Here is a 20,336-nt window from a genome sequence, read left to right as displayed (position 1 = left end):
GGGACTAGGATCTTGGGAGAGGAGGTCTTGAGGTAATCATGCTGCCTGTGCATTGACCTCCTTCACCCTCATGGGTACTGTTGTGGAAAGAGTTATCTCACACAAGATTTGATGGTTGTCAGTCAAAAGCAATTCTCGCTGTTAACTACAAATTCTGTGGAATTAAATGCATGACCAAAAGATCTGGTTTCATAAAAAGGAGGACATGAACATGAGGCAAGACTTAAATAAATCCACTGGTATGTGTGTGGCTTCCTTTTGGACCTAGGTATAGTTTACAAGAGGAGTTTCAAAGACAAGCCATTTTCATTTAACACATATTCATCTGTTTTTCTTTCATTATAGAGATATCCGTCTCTTAATACTAGAACATGGCAGATGGTCTATGATTGAAAAATATGAGACACTTATGAAGGGCCTCTCCATAGATTCCCTACTGTTGTTTGTGAAGGCTTTCAAATCTCAGTTCTTTGCAGAGGGCCTTGTCCAAGGAAACTTCACAAGTCGTGTGAGTATAAATTCCATTTGCTTGCTCGGCTTCTCTTTATTGACTTGTCTTTTAGTGATAAAATCTGTTATTAGCCCTGTAGGGGTAGTACATAGCATTGCAGCTAATGTTAGCACTGATTCTGACCTCTGTTTTGATTTTATCTATTCATAGTTGAAAAGTGTCTATTATGTGTTTAAACAAGTACCTGTTACTGCATGTTTAGATGTTTACAAATAAAAGAAACACATGGGAGAGTGGTTTGCATGTGAGAGATGGCTTTTCAGTGTAACCACAGGCTATTGCAAATTTCCGGTAGTTGTTACAGGTCCATCCCTCCTAGTCTCCCTCCCTCTCACCTTTTTCTCTGATTTCTTCTTTGTACTTCAGGGCATAATTTGGTGAAGGATTGGAATCCATCTTTGTTTTCAGGAAAAAAAGGTTAAATTAAAATTGAAAGAAAAATTAGCATTCTTAATAAAGACTGATAATTGGCTTAGCACTTGATTTCAGGGCAAAAATCCCAGTATAATATTAGAGGGGGGCTCTATCCTTAGTATATCCTTAATCATCTATTAACTGGCCAATGCAGAGTAATATGGAGAGGGTTTAAAATTGTAGATTGGCAGTGAGTGTGTAGGCTTAGCAAGGTTCTGCAGTTATTTCAGCTCATGGAGATTTATGTGCTACATGTTTTCTCTATCCATGCTATATCCTGAGCAGCGGTGTCACTAGGGATGCAGACCATACTGGGTGACATTCTGGGAGGTACATCTAGTGGAACTGGCACAGCTGCTGGGTGAGAGAGAGCGGGTGTTGTGCACACTGGACCCCAAACGGCCCTCCAGAGGTTGCAGGGGGGGGGGCAGTGCCTTCCGTTTGGGCTCGGGCGTGATTGCAGCCACGCCATTCCCCAAATGGCCCTTCGGAAGCCATAGCAGTCAACCCCCCCCCCCCAATCAGGTGACACCAACCACCACTGATCCTGAGTAGAGCACTTGGTTAGGACTTTTAAAAATACTGTTGTTTTGCTATGTCATTCCGGTTTATTTTACAAGAATATATAAAATGCCTACCATTTTCATTTTAGGAGTCAAAAGAATTTTTGGATTATGTTGTAGAGTGAGTATTTACCCTTTATCTTTGAAATATTCTATGGGCTATAAATAGTAACACTTGAGGAAGGTGAAGATACTGTTAAAACTGGGGTAGAAGCCCACTTTGAATTGTTGAATCACTAGATGTCTAGTTGATTGATTAAACTTTCAGTTTAGATACTGTATTCATATTGGGTCACATATTTGTCTTCAGTATTTCTGAAAACAGAAGTAAACTCCTGAATTTTGGATGAAAAACTGATACAGTATTGCAGCAGGTGACATCAGTTGTTCTTTTTGTCTATAACAAGGATAGATAACTGTCAGTCATTGGAAGTGGGGGAGCATATTATAGGACTTAAGGGGTAGGCTCACACACTGTACCCTGCTCAGAAATTTTGAAAATCTTTTTCCCCAAAAAAGTTTTTGCCATTTTTTCCCTTTTCTCCTGGATTGTTCTAGGCAGAGGAGAGGCCTCTTTAACCAGGAAATAAACCAGAGGTTATTACTATTATTACAGTCCTTAGATCCCTCAGCTGGATTCTTTTGTAACAGAATTCTGAAATCAGGAACGTGATTACCAGAACTGACCAAAGCTTGCAGTCCTTTAACACCTGCTTACCTCACATAATCAGTATAATTTAAGGCAGGCGTTATAGAATTAGGTGACTGCTATTGTTAATTCAGAATTACATATACTTGCTGGTATATTATAGATCATTGTTAGATCCACCATTAAGTTCAGATGCCCTTTCTGCCTACCTCTGGTCTAGATGGTTCTGGTGCAATGAAATAGGGAGCAAGTTTGCAGTTGACTGTGATGTTTGGAATCTTTTCCAGAAAACTGCAGTTCCTTCCATTACTGCATCCATGTGCAGTACAGTTCCGTGTGATGGACTTGCCGAGTGGCCATCTGCTGTGCAAAGTGAAAACGCTCAACAAAGGAGATGCAAACTCTGAAGTGACAGTCTATTACCAGGTGATGTGATATAAAGTATGGGTATATCAGTTTATTAATATTGCCTTTGGCAGCCGTCCTGCATAATATGGAAAGGTTCATTTTCTGTTAATGGAAAAGTAGCCATCCAGAATGGGTAACCTCTTCTGCTGTGAGGTCACATGATCAAAATTAAGTCTTTCTTATTGGATTCCTAGCTCCTCCATACAGTTCTCTCACCTTGCATTTGTCCAGAACAGGTTATATCAGAGCTCATTTCTTTATAGGACCACTAGCGCCAAAGGAGAGAGACTGCTTTGTAAAAGAACCCAATGAGAAAATTGCTGATATGGCCCTCAAGAAGTCTCATGAATCAGTAGCCTTGTCTATTTGTACTTCTTCCACACTCTTAAATGTCTAGTGCTGTTATGCTGTGGATTGAAGCTCTTTTTTCAGAATCATAATCTAGAGGCAAAGTCGTTGCAAAGGGCTCTTCTAAAGTTATATAAATCCTTTGGCTTTGTAGCTGATGCCACAGGAGATTCTATCATGTTTTCAGCTTGTGACATTGTAGCCTTAACAGTAGCAAGGAGATCCATCTGACTTAAACACTGGAAGTGTTCATCTGCATTCTAGAAAAAATGTAGCTACAGTTCCTTTGAGCGTTCTCTTCTTGTTCAGGAGAATGCCTTAAAGGATATTCTCATGGAAAGCAAAGACAAAATGAGTGTTAAGAATTCTATTGACAAAAAGGAGACAAAATGACTACTGAAACTTTCTGGACAATCTTTTCAGCCCTTTCAGCCAACATTGAACACATCCCACTTTCCAGAACCAGGAGTCATCCATATCTACGTCCTGCAGGAAATCAACCTGCTAGAACACCAAAGTCCAGTCTGTGACTCATAACACCAGTTAGTTGTGGGGAGGTTGCCCAGGTTTCTTCAAACCTGCCAGCAATCCACTTCAGACCAATGAGTGTTGAAGACTATCGAACAGGGATACTTCACAGAGTTTGTTCTTCCACCCAGTGACTGCTTCATCCAATGTCCATCCGCATAATCGTCAGCAAAAAATCATCTAATAAAGCAGGTTTTTTGGGGATTGTTTGCACAAGAGGTGGGTGGGAACATCAGGCAGTCACTAATCATTTAACAGGGAGATGGGCTCCTATCAATCCCAGCAGCTGCTTACCAGTAGGGCATGGGGGGGGGGGCTTTGATGATCCTCACCCTAGGGCCTAAATGTCCTAAATCACCAGACCCCCTCTAATCTTGGAGGCTAAGCAGGGTCAGCCCTAGTTGAGAGACTGCCAATAAATGCCAGGTGCTGTAGGCTATATTTCAGAGGAAGGAACTGGTCAGATCACCTCTGAGTGTTCTTTGCTTAAGGAAACTATTAAATTCATGGAGTTGCTCTAAGTCAGTATGTGACCTGAAGGCACATACACATACATACACAGGCTTTTCTGAGGGATCTGAGGTTTTCAATTTAGTTTAATCCCAAAGCAGAGATTGCAGGATAAATGAATGACTGGTAGTGGCATCAGTCATCCCGATGCAATAACTCATGCTGTTACCTCCCAGCTGCCTGACACACCCCCAGCCGCCGCTTCCACCAGCCAAGCTACCTCTGCCATGGTGAGGGTGTGATGTTGCCACTGCTCAGCAGCATTTTGGGATCTGGTAGGGCTGCTGACCAAGTGGGAAAGGGACACAACTTGCTTTTCCTTCCTGCCAGCAGACCCGGAAGGCAGCCCCTTCCCCAGAGTGGCTGGAGGTGGAGGTGGCTTGCTGCCGCTGCCCAGTAAACTCCCTTTGAGGTGTCACTTGGCTGCTGCTGCTGCCTGACAGTCCTTTTCCCCACTTGGCCAGTAGCCCGGCCAGACTCAGGAGCTGCCAGGCAGCGCCCCACCAGCAGCTGCAGCCAATGGACAGAGAGGTGCCTTGACTGGTGGAGAGGGTCGGCCAGGAGGAGTCTTGGGATGGACAGGAGCAACCGCCCCCACCAGGTGTTCACCTCCCACGGAAATATCACTTGGTACTGTCTGAACCTCCCACACACACCTTAGTGACGGCCCAGCCCAAAGTGGTAGGTGGGCAGCTGTTAAGTTACACTTGGCAATATATACCGGTAGCAGACAATGAGCTTTCATAGTGTTGAGCCTACTTCCTCAAATGCATTCAAGGAAGTAGATTCACATCTCTAAAAGCTCATGCTACCAACTTCTGTCTTTCAGTTAGTCTCAAAGGTGCTGCAAGATCCCTTTGCATAATAGCTTTGTATGGAACTGTATTAATTTTAATCAAGTAGTTCATTGCCTTGGTGACAGAGGTTAACCGTTCCTGGATGTCTCCTCGGTAAGAATGGACCTTCACAGTATGCATTGATCTTAGGAATGCAGTAGTCATCTGGCACAAAATGGTTGTTCCTCACGTGTGGAAAAGGCTAGATTTGTGTCTCGTCTTCCCTCATGCTGTAGCTATGCTGCCTCCTCCCCCACCCATTTTAAAAACGTGCCGAATGGTTGCTTTAGGTATAGAAAAAGGAAGTCTGTAGTCTCTGGCTATGCAGCAAGGAGCATTTACCGTTACACTAAAATTGCCCAGAAAACTGGGTAAGTTGGAGGGCATTGATAACACTGGCCATGTGGAACACTTTAATCTCTCTGCTCTTTTGCCAGATTTAAGAGCCATTTTAGGAAACTAGAAATGAGTGCTGCTAGATGCTTTTGAAAGTCATGTGGTGGAGACTTCCATGTATTGAACTTGTTTCTTGTGCATGTTTTAACGCAACTTTTAGGACAGTTGGAGTCCAGTGTGATTTTCCATTATGGACTCACGATGTACTTGATGTGCTTGATTACTGCTAGTCTGTTTCCTTTTGAGTGAGTTGGCAGAACTGAAGTTGCAAATTTTCTGATGAATTAAATCTGTCTCTTTTCTCCTTTTAGTCAGGAGCTAGGAGTTTAAGAGAATATTCTCTCATGGAATTGCTTGTGGTAAGTTTGGATTGTTTCATATAAACAGAATTAGGTTGACATTATCTGGTTTGTACAAACCCCACTGCAGTTAGCACCGATATATTGTCTGCAAATATCTCAGTTGAAAGGCCATATTCTGTTGGTGTGTACTGAATTTTTACTGAGATAGTAGATGGAAATCTGGGAGGAGGGGTGTGGTGAGGCAGAAGAGTGATTGCTACAGCCAGTGGTGACTATGTGAGGTACCTAAATCACACCTATGGTAAAAGAGCCTAACTCATTGGACACTGTTGCATTGCAGATGTACATGGAGGAACCTTGTTTTGATTTCCTGCGAACCAAGCAAACCCTTGGGTAAGTTGTGATTCAGTTGCCCTTTGACTTACGGTCTTCTTTTTAGGAGTTGATCTATTGGAAGTATTTTTAAAGACCTCTGTACAATGTACCTCCTATATCTGAACTGTTATCCAATTCAGTTCAGTTTAATTCCAGTTCAAAGCCTCAGCATTTACCTTAGTTTGGGTTTATCTAGAAGACTGCTAGAACATCTAGAACATCTACATTTTTGTCCTGAAGTAAAAAACAAATTCTTTAACCAATGCTACTACTATTAAGCTTCTGAGACCTTTTGGTAGCTATTGTCATAGGCAGAATTTCCAGTTAAGCATATGCACTGCTAGAACACAGAATCTGGGTTAAGTGTACTTAGCTCCTGATCATAGTAATACCTACATGAAAGTAGCTTGATATTGACATTTTAAAGGTATTCTTAGAGTGATCCCTTATTCCCTTTTGTCTCCCCTCTTTAGGTATCATGTGTACCCAACTTGCAGGAATACATCTGGGATCCTTGGCTTCTCTGTTACTGTAGCAACACAAGCAACCAAATATAAGTGAGTAGTATTTTTTTTCCAATTTATTTTTTCCCCATTTGTGCATTGCATGAGTCTCTAATTACTGCAGTAATTTGGCCTTTCCCCCCTCATATAAACTGTTTGCCTAAAGGGGCAAAATTGGCCCCTAACTCATTTCCGTTGCATTTTCTGTTCACCAAACTTTTATTTTAAAATGCCTTTGGATTTCCTTATATTTTACTGTAGTTTTAATAAACCACCAGGAAGAGATGGCACACCAGTGGAGCTACTTCAAGCTGCAAAGATAGATTTGCTCTAGTTCTAACTAAAATCTGTCAACAAATACAGAAAACAAAACAGTGGCTCACAGAGTGGAAACATTCAATATGCATTCCAGTACCCAAGAAACTGGTCCTCCAGATGTTTTGGATTTCAGCTCCCAGTATTCCTAAATGCTGACCAAGCTGACTGGGGCTTGTGGGAGTTGGCAGTCCAAAACACCTGGAAGGCTAGAGTTTGGGAACCACTGCATTAATTTCTCATGCAAACAAAGTGATTAAGTCTGTAAGTACCGAGGATGTGGACAAGATTCTTTGTAGAGTTAGGAAGACAACGTGCTCTCTCGATCCTTGCCCTTCATGGCTGGCAGCTCAGGGGGGAATGGCGGTGACAGAGATGTTACGCCGGATTATTAATTCATCTTTCAGGGAAGGGCAGTTTCCATCGAGTTTGAAAGTGGCCGTTGTAAAACCTTTACTAAAAAAGCCCTCCCTAGACCCCCTAATTCGGAACAATTATCAGCCTGTCTTGCTGCTGCCGTTTTTAGGGAAGGTGATTGAGAGGGCGGTTGCCTTCCAGCTTCAAGGGATCTTGGATGAGACAGATTTTCTGGACCCATTTCAAACCGGTTTCCGGGCGGGCTATGGAGTTGAGACTGCCATGGTCGCCCTGGTCGATGATCTCTGTCTGGGCATGGACAGGGGTAGCGTGCCCCTGTTAGTGCTTTTGGACATCTTGGCGGCCTTCGATACCATTGACCATGGTATCCTTCTGGAACGCCTGAGAGAGTTGGGTATCGGGGGCACTGCGCTCCAGTGGTTCCGTTCCTACCTCTCGGGTAGATTCCAGATGGTGCAGCTAGGGGACTGTTGCTCCGATAAGAGGGCCCTTACATCTGGTGTCCCTCAGGGAGCGATTCTGTCCCCCATGCTATTTAACATTTACATGAAGCTGCTGGGAGAGATCATCCAGAGACACGGGGCGCGGTGTTATCAGTATGCTGATGACACCCAAATATGCTTCTCTGTGCTTCCGACTGGTGCAGTGACCAGGGATGGCATCTCTCCTCTAAACGCCTGTCTGGAGTTGGTAATGGGCTGGATGAGGGAAAACAGACTCAGCTTGAATCCAGAGAAAACGGAAGTACAGTGGAGCCTCCGCATACGTGGTCTTTTTATAGGCGGCTTTGAGCATAGGCGCTCAAAGCCGCCGGCACGCGTGGCACATCCCATTCAATTGAATGGGCACGTGCACCCGTTGTGCCTCGCGCGCGAGCCCCATTGGAAACAATGGGGCTCAAGCATAGGCGGATTTTTTTTATATGCGAAGGGTTCCGGAACGGATCCCCCGCGTATAATAAGGTTCCACTGTACTCGTGATAGGTTCCCCGGGCCCGGGGATGGATATTTGTCCACCTGTCCTGAACGGGGTCACGCTCTCCTTGAAGGACTCAGTTCGCAGTTATGGGGTGCTCCTGGACTCGTCGCTCCACCTTACATCTCAGGTGGATGCGACGGTCAGGAGCACCTGTTATCAGCTTCGGCTGATACGCCAGCTGCGACCCTACCTGGTGGCGCAGTGGTTAAATGTCTGTACTGCAGCCATTCACTCAAAACCACAAGGTTGAGAGTTCAAGACCAGCAAAAGGGCCCAAGCTCGACTCAGGCTTGCATCCTTCTGAGGAGGTCGCTAAAATGAGTACCCAGACAGATGGGGGCAAATTAGCTTACTTGCTAATTAGCTTACTTGCTGTTCACCGCTATGATCTTTGGAATAGCGGTATATAAATAAAACAAATTATTATTATTATTACCTGGGCCGGGAGGACCTGGAAACGGTGGTACATGCTCTGGTAACCTCTCGGTTGGATTTCTGCAATGCGCTCTACATGGGGCAACCCTTGTACCAAACTCGGAAGCTACAATTGGTTCAGAATATGGCAGTGAGGCTGGTCACTGGATGTTCCAGGACCAGCCATATAACACCTATATTGAAAGATCTACATTGGCTGCCTATTCGCTTCCGGGCGCAATACAAGGTGTTGGTAATGACCTATAAAGCCCTAAATGGCTTGGGCCCAGGGTATTTGGAGGACCGCCTCTCCCCATACAGTCTGCCCCACACTCTCAGATCGGGCGGAAAATATCTATTAAAAGAGTTCCCAAGGCAAGGTTTGTGTCTTCATCACAAAGGGCATTTTCCATCGTAGCCCCTCAGACCTGGAACTCTTTGCCCGATGAGCTCCACTCAGCAACCTCTCTAGATATTTTTAGGAAGAATCTGAAGACTTTTTCCGTCAAGCCTTCCCCCATGTGCCTTGATGTTATTCTTTCTCTCCCCTGTGCATTTTGTTCAATCCAGCTAATTTGTTATATAGGTTTTTAACTGGTTTTAGATTGAATGATGGTATGGGTGGGTTTTTGTATTGTTGGGCTATGGGTCATCACTTTGTATTGGTTTTGATGGTGTTTTTGTAAACCGCTGTGATCTGCAAGGAATAGCGGTCTAGAAATAAATAAACTTCATTCATTCATTAAGAGAATTCTGCAGCAAAGAGTTTCACCATATATGGAGTGAGAAATGACAGATACCCAAGCTGGGTTCAGGAAAAGAAGAGGTACTAGGCACATATTGCAAACATATGTTGGATAATGGTGTGCAAAAAGAAAAATTCTAAAGAAAAATCAGCCTGCACTTTGATTGTGAGTAGGCCACGAAACACTATGAATCACTCTTAAAGAAATGGATGTGCCACAGCATTCTCTGGTTAGAAGCAATCCACACACCTAATGGGTTATTCCTCATGCAATTGCTGGATAGGCAAGAATCTAAATTCGCTTTCAGTTATGTCTGTTTACTCCCTTCCCTAGCCCAAGAGTTTGTAATTTCTTGCCTTCCCAGAAATGGAGAAAACATGGGGATTAATTCTAAAAAGATAAAGATAGAAGATTAGGAAATTGGGAAAGAAATAGCTTTGGCAGTTCTGGATAAAAAAGGGGGAAATGTTGCGGTAGATGCAGCAACCAAAGTGGACTCATTGCTCAGAAAATCTTGAATGCTGAAAAAAAATTAAAGAAAAATGAACCCAGATGTCCGCTGTCCAGCATGACTGTGATGAAAGAGAAAAGGCTATATTAAAAAGAGTTTTAAATGTCAATGAGTGAGAGTGAGGTGGGGAGCAGTATGGTTTCCCCTCCACCACCAAAAAAGAAAAAACAGAAATGAAAATCAGAGAAGTCAGCTGTTTGTGAGGGAAAAAAAAGATTTTAAAGCATGAAGTGATAGGTGGAGAAAAAAAAAACCCAAGATACCTGGCAGAGCTGCAGCGGGAACAGAGTTGGGGAACAGCTAAGGGAGACAAGCAAAATGCCCTGATGGGTGGTTGAACAATCTCTGTGCAGCCTCAGCAGCAGAGTGATAGCTCATCTCTGCTAGTATGAATGGAATGGAATGTTTAGATTTACAATCTTCCCTGTTGACATAAAGAATATGAGGATGGGAGCACCACAGTTAGCCCAGCAGGTGCCTGGCTCTCTGCATCCTTGTAATGTTAGTGCTGTAGCTCGAAAACAACGTAGATGACCAGCAGATATACAGACTGTGATTAATGAAGTGATAAACAAAGAGCTTAATGTCATTCTAAGGCCAGACGATGATAATATCTTTGATCAGGTTATATCATCATCTTCAATGAATTATCAGTTAATGAATTATTTTCTACAAATGAATTTTGTAGTGTTTGAGGCAACCATTAAATTTATGCAATATTAATTCATTAAACAAAGATTCAGATGCAAAGGAGGATTCTTCATCATTTAGGGGTGAAGATGATATACAGATAGAATTAAGACAGCAGAAACAAGTGATCAAGAAGAGTGCTGCTAATATCAAGGGTCAAAACAGTAAGACAACAGTTTTAACTGAGGAAGAAGTCATTTCTGCAGGAGGAAAATGTGCAAAAAAGGCAAAGCATATAAATATTGAAACTGGTAATGAGTGAGAGGTAGAGGACTTGAATGATTCAGAGCTATCTGAACAGTCACATGACAGTGGTCATCAGGAAGATTCTTCAGATGAAGCTCCAGATTCAGAAAATAATATACATAGGCTATTTTATGGTGAAAAAATTTATAAGCTTGATGAAAAGAGTGCTCTAAATTTTGGGTCTGGAGTGGAATCAGAAGATTAGTAAGAATTATGGAGATGGAGATACTAATCAGAGATCAGCAACAGTTTTAAGGAGACCTTCACCAGAATCTGCAGAAATTCCATTACTAGACATGTTCAAGTAAGTAGTGGATTTAGAATGGGAAGCTTCCTTAATAACTATGAGGTTATTAGTTTATTATCAGAAACTATTTATTTTAGGGAAAAGGATAAAGAGTTTCTACAATATACAGTTGACCTTCTGTATCCATGGATTTTACCATTTTACATAAGAGACATCATTTTACTGTGCCATTATATATAATGGGACTTGAACATCCATGGATTTGGTATTCATTGGTTTGGGGGGAGGGGGTCCAGAACAGATCCCTTCTGGATACAGAGATCACATTGTATATATATTTCCAAAGGCAAGTTTTAAGAGCACTACTATCTAAAATGCAGGATTATACTTTTGATAAAATTCATTTTCTGTTCTGCTCAATGTCATTTAGTACAAATGTATGTTTGTGTCTTATTTCTTTCAGTTCTGAACTTGTAGATAGAAAGATAGAAGAGTTTCTTTCATGTTTTGAGGAAAAAATGAAGACTATGACTGCAGAGGCCTTCAGTACACAGGTAATAAAAAGTTGATTTCCTAGAAACCTTTTTCCAGTAAAAATAGGTTTCATCAGGTTGTTTGGTTTTCTGTTTCTCCATTCACGCATCAGCAATAGGTTCAGGTTCATTGTGCTAATTGAGACACAGAACTTTAGTTTTGATTTTCCAAAATCTTAATAAAAAATGGGATGGCATAGAAAAGGTGCAACTACTTTACATTATTCAGTTTTGCCATTCTTGTTGAACAAAGCGGAAATGCAAAGCTCTGAGTAATTAGCACATTTTCCAAATGACAACTTAACTAGCAGTAGTTGTGTGTGTTCTGGGGCCAGATAATTTTACTGCTGTATTATTTATTTATCAAACAACATAAATGAAATAAATTTAGAATATTTATCTGTGGTTTTTTAATTTTGATGTCTGGACGCAGCAAGAAACTGTGTTGTCAAAATAAGAGGAAAACAAAATAAATTTAGCATGAAGAGATGACTTAAACCTTTTCCTAGAAACAGCATCTTGTTCTCTAATGAGCATATGCCTTCTCTACTCCAGGTCACAGCTCTCATTAAATTAAAAGAATGTGAAGATTCCCATCTTGGTGAAGAGGTGGATAGGAATTGGACAGAAGTGGTGACTCAACAATATCTATTTGACAGACTAGTCCGAGAGGTAAGAGGTTCTTGTAAAGTTTTAACACCAAAACTCCTTTTTTGGTTCAGGTTTTATCTTATCTTAAAATTTGAAATGATCAAAGTGAATCCCCCAATCATGATAAAGAAATATATGCAGTACTGACAAAATTGAAGCCAAAACAGAATTCTGAGGAAGAGATGTGAACAAAAGGCAAACTGTGATGCCTACAAAAGTACAAGTTAACAAAAAATAATCCCAGAGTATGGAATTCACAGATGAGTTTCATTTGAAAAAGGGAAAGCTGGATAGAAAGGAGTATGAATTATAGCATCCTGAAGGCAGGCAGAATTCCTGATTAGGAATATTGATGTTACAGTTGCAGCGGTGCATAGCAACATTTTGTTGCTGATGCTACACATACGTGTGTAGGACAGAAACTATTGGTGTACCGTATTTACATATAGATGTCATAGCTTCACCTCTCTCCTGTGACTGAATGCCATCATTGATTTATGTGACATTCAAATTAGTTTGTGCATGGAGTCTTTCCACTTCCCTGAGTCAAAAGACAGGAATTTCTGTGCAAATTCCAGCTACTTTTGGACTGCAGTTTCTGTCTGTCGTTGTTGTCAAAGGCCAATGAGCCACATGTTCTCTCTTCCTCCTGTATGCTATATCTCGCATATTAGAATCTAACAAGAGCTCATGTTGGACACCAGCCACTCTTTGCAGTCAAATCAAAAAGGCTCAGGCTTTGGGGTAATTCCAACACTACTAATGTATGCGTAAGTATTGTTTTGACGTTTTCATTTTAAACTAAACTGTTTTTTTTTCCCTTTTCTTTTCAAGATTGATGCTCTAAAATCCCTTTCTCAATCAGAATTAGTTGACTGGTTTCATGCACACAGAGGCAAAGAGAGTAAAGTGCTTAGTGTACATGTGAGTATTCATAGCAAAGACAATTTTAAAGGTTGTTCATCTTTAAAAGAGTAGTGGTGGAAGACCGTATTTTTTATCTAGAAGACAGTTCTAGATCTTATAATGGGAGTGAGAAATGCCCTTTAAGTCACATCTCCTTTAGGCTACATGCTAGGTATGGACCAAGTGGAAGCCAGCAATTTAAAGTCTATCCTTTTTCGCTATTCCTCAACTTACTACAGAAGAAACAAATCATTGTTATAGAAAGCTGAACTACTCATTTGCAGGTGGCTTTGGAAATTTCTCCAGGGCCCCCTGGAATCCTGCCCATCTTGGTAGTTGAAGTATGGGCTGGAAATAGTGAATCCCTTGAAGTCACTTATCTCTATGTAATGGAAGAATGAAGACCTACTAAAAACAAGGTAGCATATTCAGATGCATAGTCTAGCAGGACAGTCAAGGATGCTTACCTGCTGGCAAATTCTATGAGAAGCTGATAACTTTTTTCACTTGCAATTGTAGGTGGTTGGATTTGGAATACATGAAGGTGATCTGGAAACATCTCTTTCAAATATGCACAGTCCCTCATGCAACGAAATACCTCAGCTAGTGTTCTTGGACGCTACTTCTTTGACTGATACAACTTGCATCAAGGACATCAAAGTGTATACATCATCTCTGAATGTTCTCCCATACCATAAGATATTAAAATAACTCCTCTCGGACTGCCATAATGTGTAGTACAACTACTAAATACTGGGGAGGTCTGCTTCATTATAAAGAATCCAACCTACTTAGGTTTTCTGGAAAATATGTACTTGAATACCCTCCATGCTCAACTCTGCTATAAGCATGTGTTTTCAGAGGCAAGGTCTATATAAAGAGGTATATTCTTCATAAAATGTATGCATTATAGAAGGCAGGGAAAGTGTGAGCAAACTGAAAACTTGTGAAATGTAGTGTGTCTTTCTGCTTGGAGTACTCTTTCACCTAGAGAACTGGGGTGGGAAGAGAGGAGGCTAACTGACAAGGATGCAACTAGATTTTAGAGTCCTAAACTCACTGTGTGTTATTTTAGGGGACAAAAGGAATAATAAGCTTCTGTCCAGAGTGTGCTATTAGACTACACTGCATCAATATTATGCTTCTGTACAGCAATTCAGAGCAAGAACACAGCTAGCCTAATGGAAAAACACAACTGATAGTACAATGAAGGATCACATGAATGAGGTAGTTCAGGATGAGTGCTCTGAGATACTACTATGTGCAATAAATTACTGAGATACTAAGGGTTTTGCGTAGATTGTTCTAATATAACAAAGATTTCTGAAGGCCATCTTGAATTAGCTCTAATTTTAAAGATCCAGACCTTGAAGAAACTATGGTGGACTGATAAGCAAATGAAATAAAAGAGCGCTGAAAAACAAAACATTTTAAGAAGAGCTACGTACATTAACACTTAATTTGACCCAAGTTAGTCTTTCATAGGGAGAAATTGTATCATAAGGAGAGCCATTTAGGTGCATATGCAGAGCTACTGACTTTTATACAATGTTTAAACACATAGAGGAAGTGGGATCGGGGCAAATACATTAGCCCTTGTTAATCTTATTGTTATAGCCCTAACCTTTTCACATATGCTCCATTTGAGCAAGAAAATGAAATATTAAAATGGAGTCTGAATTTCAACAGACTTCAAGAGCAACTTCTAAATTGTTTCTCACATCTTTCACACCTAAAAATCTGCTGTAGAACTAGGTGATTAAGTTTGTAGGACATGCATACACTATAGTAGAACTGTCTTAATTTTTGCAACAGCAGAATGCTGAATAAAAACCTATCTTTCCCCCTCGCTATGTAACCATGATATGTCATGAAAGACGCACTATTTTCCCTCATACATTTTTAAGGTCAAACTTACTGGAGTTACTGGAAGGTGGCAGAAAGTAGATCAGTAAAAATAAATTCAGTGAATTTAAAGCTAGTGTCACAGTCTGAAAAAATAATTCACATCACAGCTTTGTACAACTTCTGGGATGAAACTGGTCACTTAGATCCTACTGTAGATGCACTTAAGTTGCTTTGGCTGCTCCATTTCACAAAGTTCTGAGCAATCACATTACTTTCTTTTTACTGAACATCAACCCAGTCTCAGCAATGTTTGTAATTGAATATAATGCCATTTCAAAGCATTAGTGCTTTGAGAAAGATTTACTTTGAAATAAAACAAAGCATACATTTGAAAATCTATTTTATGAAGCATTATATATGCACCAGCAAGAACCAAATGGTAATCTATAATTACATTTTCGTTTCTAAAAATACGAAAGTTAACTTGCAGAACAATGAAATGCCAAAAGGCTTGATTTTTTTTAAATACGCTCATTGGTAGATTATATTCTTGCTTTTTTTTAAAACTGGCCAAATAAATCCCTTGTATTTACACAGAAATTAAGTGGCTTGAATGAAGTAAAGCCATGTGTATATATTATGTAGAATGCTAGAATCTTATGCAACTGGCATCAAATGCCCCACTGCACCCTTAATGGAGGTGAACAGGATGTACATGATGGGGGCTCAAGCCCAGGTTTTATTAATTCACCTAGAAGCATGGGGAGGTCATACAGGAAAGGCCAATATAAATTGCTGCTACACAGTCAAGGCTCTTCCTGCTTTAATTGTTCGCTGCATCAGAAAGTCCAGTATCCCTGAGATAAGGAACTGTAACTGGAGGAGGCAGGCTCTCCAAAAGAAGAGGACTTGGAAGTTACAATTAGTGCCATTAAGCCAAGGCATGGCCCACTTATTTACTGGCAGCAAGTCGCTTGAGTAGTGGCTCATCATAAACCCAGCATTCTCCATCTTCATGGAACAGCTGTAAGAGAAAAACAGGCACTTTAGAAGCCTCATTGCAGAACAACGAGATTTGCAAAGGAATGACTGGTTGAATAAAGCTTACCCGTGTCTCCCATGTCATTTCTTTCTCTTTTCTGTCTCTGGCTTCAGCTCTTTGCCTTTCTTCAAGCCTATGTTTAGCGTCAGTAGCTGCATCAATATCTCTTATCTTCAAATTGTATGTGACATCTTTCCATAGGCTAGAAAAAACACATTAAATAGTAAAAATACTTAACTGTACATAATTTACAAGCTTAAAAAAAGTGTCTGCAGATGCTGATTTATACTATGGATCAAAGAAAAGTATTCTGGTTATCTTATATGAGGGAATGAACAGAAATCTACTATCAAGTAAGAGACTTAATGGCCACATATGCGCTCCTAAATCTTACTGATCCACCTATACTCCGTATTTCCTGTGAATGTGAATTATTTTTTATACAGGCCAGTGAAGACACACTGATTTCTGCTTATTTTTTTTGAAGGTTCAAAAAGAAACCAGCAAGTTCTTACCAGCGGGATTCATACTCTTCTTGATCTTCTAGTTTTCTGACTTTCTTCTTAATGATAGGCATTTTCTTGGTATCTATAAAGACTACATTCTCCTAAATAAAATAAAAAAACTTATTACTGGTTATATTTTTCATCTTAAATTTGCTCTTTACCTAGAGTTTGATTATATATATTCTGGTGCTATTCCTATCTGGTGTATTTCTGCCGGCTAAGTCAAACACAATACTGTCCAATTACAACTGTCCCTAACTGAAAGAAGTTTCATAGCAAAACTGCCACTAACAGCCATGATCCAGCATCAATGCCTTTGATGTTAATCCTAAAGCATGCTCTCCAACTCTTAAAAAGCCCTTGGAGCAAAGTCTTGATATCATAAAAAAGGAAAAGAAACTTAACTTACAAAATATTGTTTTGATAATCTATATTTGCTTATACAGGGAAAATCCAACAAGCAGCTCTAAATCGCACAACGTAAGAAAAACTGCCCTTACCCCTGTTGCATATTTTGCATACATGACACCATTCCATTCTCCTTCAACTGAGCAGAAGGATTTCTTGTCATTAGGAGAACTAAAACAAAGAAAATATGATACTCTTTCTTGATGCTTACAAACACTATTATAGTACCTTCAAAACAACATACCTTTATAACATCTATTACCACAGTAAAACACCTTATACCACAATCATAAAATGAGTAATTTTTAAAACTTGTGTACAGCAAGCCCTTGACTTTTGTCATGGTTAGGGGCACTAGACCCCTGTGATAGTGGGAAAACGGCAAATATCTTTACCCCTCCACACACCATATTTAACATGCCAAAAAAGAGCACCTATACTGGTGGGGAGGCTGAGACTAGCCCCATGTGTTTTCACTCACTCAATCAGTTAGGAGGTGGGAAGCAGAGATGGGACATTTGTCCCATCCCCTTCTCCCTCTGCACACTTGCACAGGGAACAGCCCAGCCACCTTGCTAGTTTGATTTCTTGCCAGTGAAACCAGTGTTATCAAAGTCCCTGTTAAAAGTATTGTACATCAGCTGTAGAGGCGGCAGCAAATACTATCATCCATGATGAATTAAATCTGCAAATGTTTAATCCATAAATGTGGAGGGACTACTGTATATACTTACAAGATTTCTGCTGTAACTCTGTGCTTTTTCCCTCCATAGAAAGGCTTTGTGTGAAAGATTATGCTAGCATTATAGCCTGTCTTGGAGCAGTTAATGCTACATTCTCCTCCAAGTTCTATCCATGGCACTGTGAGAATAGATCTGTGAAGATAACAGAAGAGACCACTCAAGAACTAGAAAAGGGAATATTACAACTGCTTACAAAATGACCAAAAAGAATAAAGTAACACTTGCCTCCCATAACCATTGGGGAAAGTCAGAATATAGTGCTCATCATAATCTAGGCATGACACACACCCTGCAATAAAGGATAGATGTTATGACAATCAAACAGACAATCTTTTTTATACAGAAAAACATGACAGGCTAAAAAAGATGAATATAGGAAACTTCAACTCAGAGATCCAAGTTGCAAGAAAATCCCAAAGATAGAATTTATCATCTTACCACTTCAAGTGGTTTAGGCAGGACTACAAAGACTTACTGTGTCAACTACAATTATGGATGTTGTGAGAACTGTCTCATGTTTCAGTAATACTCAGAAGGTGACAAAAAGGTTCCAAAATTGAACCAAGAAGTATGATCGAATTCAGCTGGAAGCTGCAAACTGAAGGTTCTGGCATATGTTTTACTGAGCTCTGTTAGCTGAGTGCTTTTTCCTTCTCTTAAACTGGAAATATTTGGGATCTTCTATAGCATGGATAGTGGTCCCTCAGATGATGATCTGTAACTCCCATTATACCTCAGCTAGTATGGTCAATACGTGATAGGAGCTGAAGTTGGCCCTCTGTACCCAAAAATTCTGCGTCTGTAGATTAGGAGCCCTGGTGGCACAGTGGTTAAATGCCTGTACTGCAGCCACTCACTCAAAACCATAAGGTTGCAAGTTCAAGATCAGCAAAAGGGCTTAAGCTTGACTCAGGCTTGCATCCTTCCAAGGTCGCTAAAATGAGTACCCAGATTGTTGGCTTACATTAGTTTACAGTTGTAAACCGCTTAGACGCTGTTAGTTCAGTATGAAGCGGTATATAAATGAAGCTCTTTTTTTTTGTTTCAACCAAAACATGGTTGGAAATATATTTTTTTAAATATTTTACCATTTTATATAAGGGATACCATTTTACTATGTCACTGTATATAACAGGACTAAAGCATTCAGAGATTTTGGTATCCATGGGGGGTACTGGAACCAAAGCCAGTGGATTCAGAGGGCCCACTGTACACACATTACCTCTCTCTTTTCCACTGACACTGCACATGGCAAACTATGTGGCACATAGTTCATTAACATCAGTTACATATTGATTTTAGTTCTCCTGGCTTAATTGGTAATTAACTTAAAACCAAAAAGGCAGAGCTGAAATCAGTTGTACCATCCAACTCCAAACCTAGGCATTCTGGTCTTGCCTCATTAACATGTAGAGGGAAGAAGGGAAGTTCAAAGGCAAGACAATTTGTGATGACTTTCTGAATAGAAAGCACAGAGCACTTTCAGTTTTAACTTGGTGGGTGTTTGCACGAAATAATGGCCAATTATAAACAGGGAAAATAACTAAAACACACCAGTAATAATATACAGCCATATAAAGTATAGATGTCCACCCTGGAGCCTGTTAATAGTGCTCCATGCAGGGACAAAATCTTACAATGAAAACTAAGAGCCAAATGATTGTAATCAATTTGTGACAACTGCCCAGGATCACTACCAGTCTTCAAACAGAACCCATCTTCTCTTGCCATTAAAAGAGTTCAACAAATAACGTATCACAAATATGCTGACTGGGAGGAAATTGGATAACGGAGGAATTACAGAATTCTGATAAACGTACCTTGGCCTATATTATGAACACCAATAGACATTCCCAGGAATTTTGACTTGGTCCAGATGTGGGCATTGAATTGTATTTTCTTATTGGGGCACTCTGCATAAAATGCTGAAACTTGAAGGAAAGACATAGATTGTTAAAACTATAAAGCACTAAATTCAGCAAAAAGCACTTGTGATATGTAAACCGTTATTTGCTTCTCTAGTAAAAGGTCTGCAGAGTTGGCTACACTTTCAAAATATATTGGTGGGCAAAGATCCCTAATAGAATATTAATGCTGAATGTTTTTTTTAAAAAAAAATAATAATGCAAATGTATTAACTTACTTGGAGGATGATGGGAAACTTGCTCTGCTACAAATGATACATTATCTTGGGCAACCCATGGAAGTGGTCCATCTGCAACTGTTTCCTGAAAGAAAAAAAGTTTTCCAATTTTATAAGACTGATGGCTTTACTTTATATACTTCTACCTAAAGCTTTCTGGATGAGAACTAAAGATAAATTTCACACAGGTACACTGTCCAATTTTAATAAGATCCACTGCTTAAACTAATTTTCATAGTCTGCTCATGGTGTCGAATGCCTGCTTCAGCCATTAAGAATCAATCAGGGTTTGAGTGTAGTAAAACTACACTTCATGTAGGAATACAGTACAATATGAAACCTATTAAATTACAGTCCAGTGTTCTATGCTGGGATATTTTATGCCAAACACTAAAGTAAATATAGGAAATCTGAACACAGTATGGCTCCTGAAAATGTGTTTTTTATGGTTGCAGAGAAATGCTTATAAAGTTTTCAGATAATGTGGGATGAAGGGTCCCAAGGGGGGGAAAAGTTTAATTCAAGTGGTAGTGCTTCTTGACTGTAAAGTGATAGCAATCTATCATTTATTTTGACTACAAATTCTAAGGTCCTCTCTATTTCCTTTTCATGTTTGTAACTTTCATTGTTTTCATCCAAGAATCACAGAACAGGAAGTAACTCCAAAGGCTTTCTAGTCAAACAGGAA

General features: G+C 40.1%; 2 protein-coding genes across 5 annotated transcripts in view; one reads left to right on the top strand and one right to left on the bottom strand.

The window, feature by feature from the left end:
• Nucleotides 1–15,201, top strand: part of NRDC (nardilysin convertase) — a 49,393-nt gene extending 34,192 nt beyond the window's left edge. Inside the window, exons 22-31 of the mRNA XM_089515124.1 lie at nt 346–508; nt 1,578–1,609; nt 2,425–2,563; nt 5,475–5,522; nt 5,806–5,858; nt 6,314–6,397; nt 11,332–11,422; nt 11,957–12,073; nt 12,887–12,976; nt 13,478–15,201. Coding sequence (XP_089371250.1) covers nt 346–508; nt 1,578–1,609; nt 2,425–2,563; nt 5,475–5,522; nt 5,806–5,858; nt 6,314–6,397; nt 11,332–11,422; nt 11,957–12,073; nt 12,887–12,976; nt 13,478–13,669 — 1,009 coding nt within the window. The 3' untranslated portion in view covers nt 13,670–15,201. The remainder of the gene's footprint in view (nt 1–345; nt 509–1,577; nt 1,610–2,424; nt 2,564–5,474; nt 5,523–5,805; nt 5,859–6,313; nt 6,398–11,331; nt 11,423–11,956; nt 12,074–12,886; nt 12,977–13,477) is intronic.
• OSBPL9 (oxysterol binding protein like 9) overlaps nt 15,194–20,336 on the bottom strand; it is a 94,924-nt gene continuing 89,781 nt past the window's right edge. For all 4 annotated transcript variants that reach the window (XM_089515126.1, XM_089515127.1, XM_089515128.1 and 1 more), the window contains 8 exons: nt 19,649–19,733; nt 19,326–19,436; nt 17,731–17,794; nt 17,497–17,637; nt 16,855–16,933; nt 16,364–16,455; nt 15,915–16,050; nt 15,194–15,830 (listed from right to left, as the gene is read on the bottom strand). In XM_089515126.1, the coding sequence (XP_089371252.1) occupies nt 15,759–15,830; nt 15,915–16,050; nt 16,364–16,455; nt 16,855–16,933; nt 17,497–17,637; nt 17,731–17,794; nt 19,326–19,436; nt 19,649–19,733 (780 nt within the window). In that variant the 3' untranslated portion in view covers nt 15,194–15,758. The remainder of the gene's footprint in view (nt 15,831–15,914; nt 16,051–16,363; nt 16,456–16,854; nt 16,934–17,496; nt 17,638–17,730; nt 17,795–19,325; nt 19,437–19,648; nt 19,734–20,336) is intronic.

The sequence above is a fragment of the Sceloporus occidentalis genome, unplaced genomic scaffold (genome assembly GCF_023333645.1).
Source record: "Sceloporus occidentalis isolate IW3139 unplaced genomic scaffold, rSceOcc1.0.p SCAF_3, whole genome shotgun sequence".
NCBI lineage: Eukaryota > Metazoa > Chordata > Lepidosauria > Squamata > Phrynosomatidae > Sceloporus > Sceloporus occidentalis.
The sequence above is the reverse complement of the archived record's forward strand: the minus strand, read 5'-3'. Positions and strand labels throughout refer to the sequence as shown.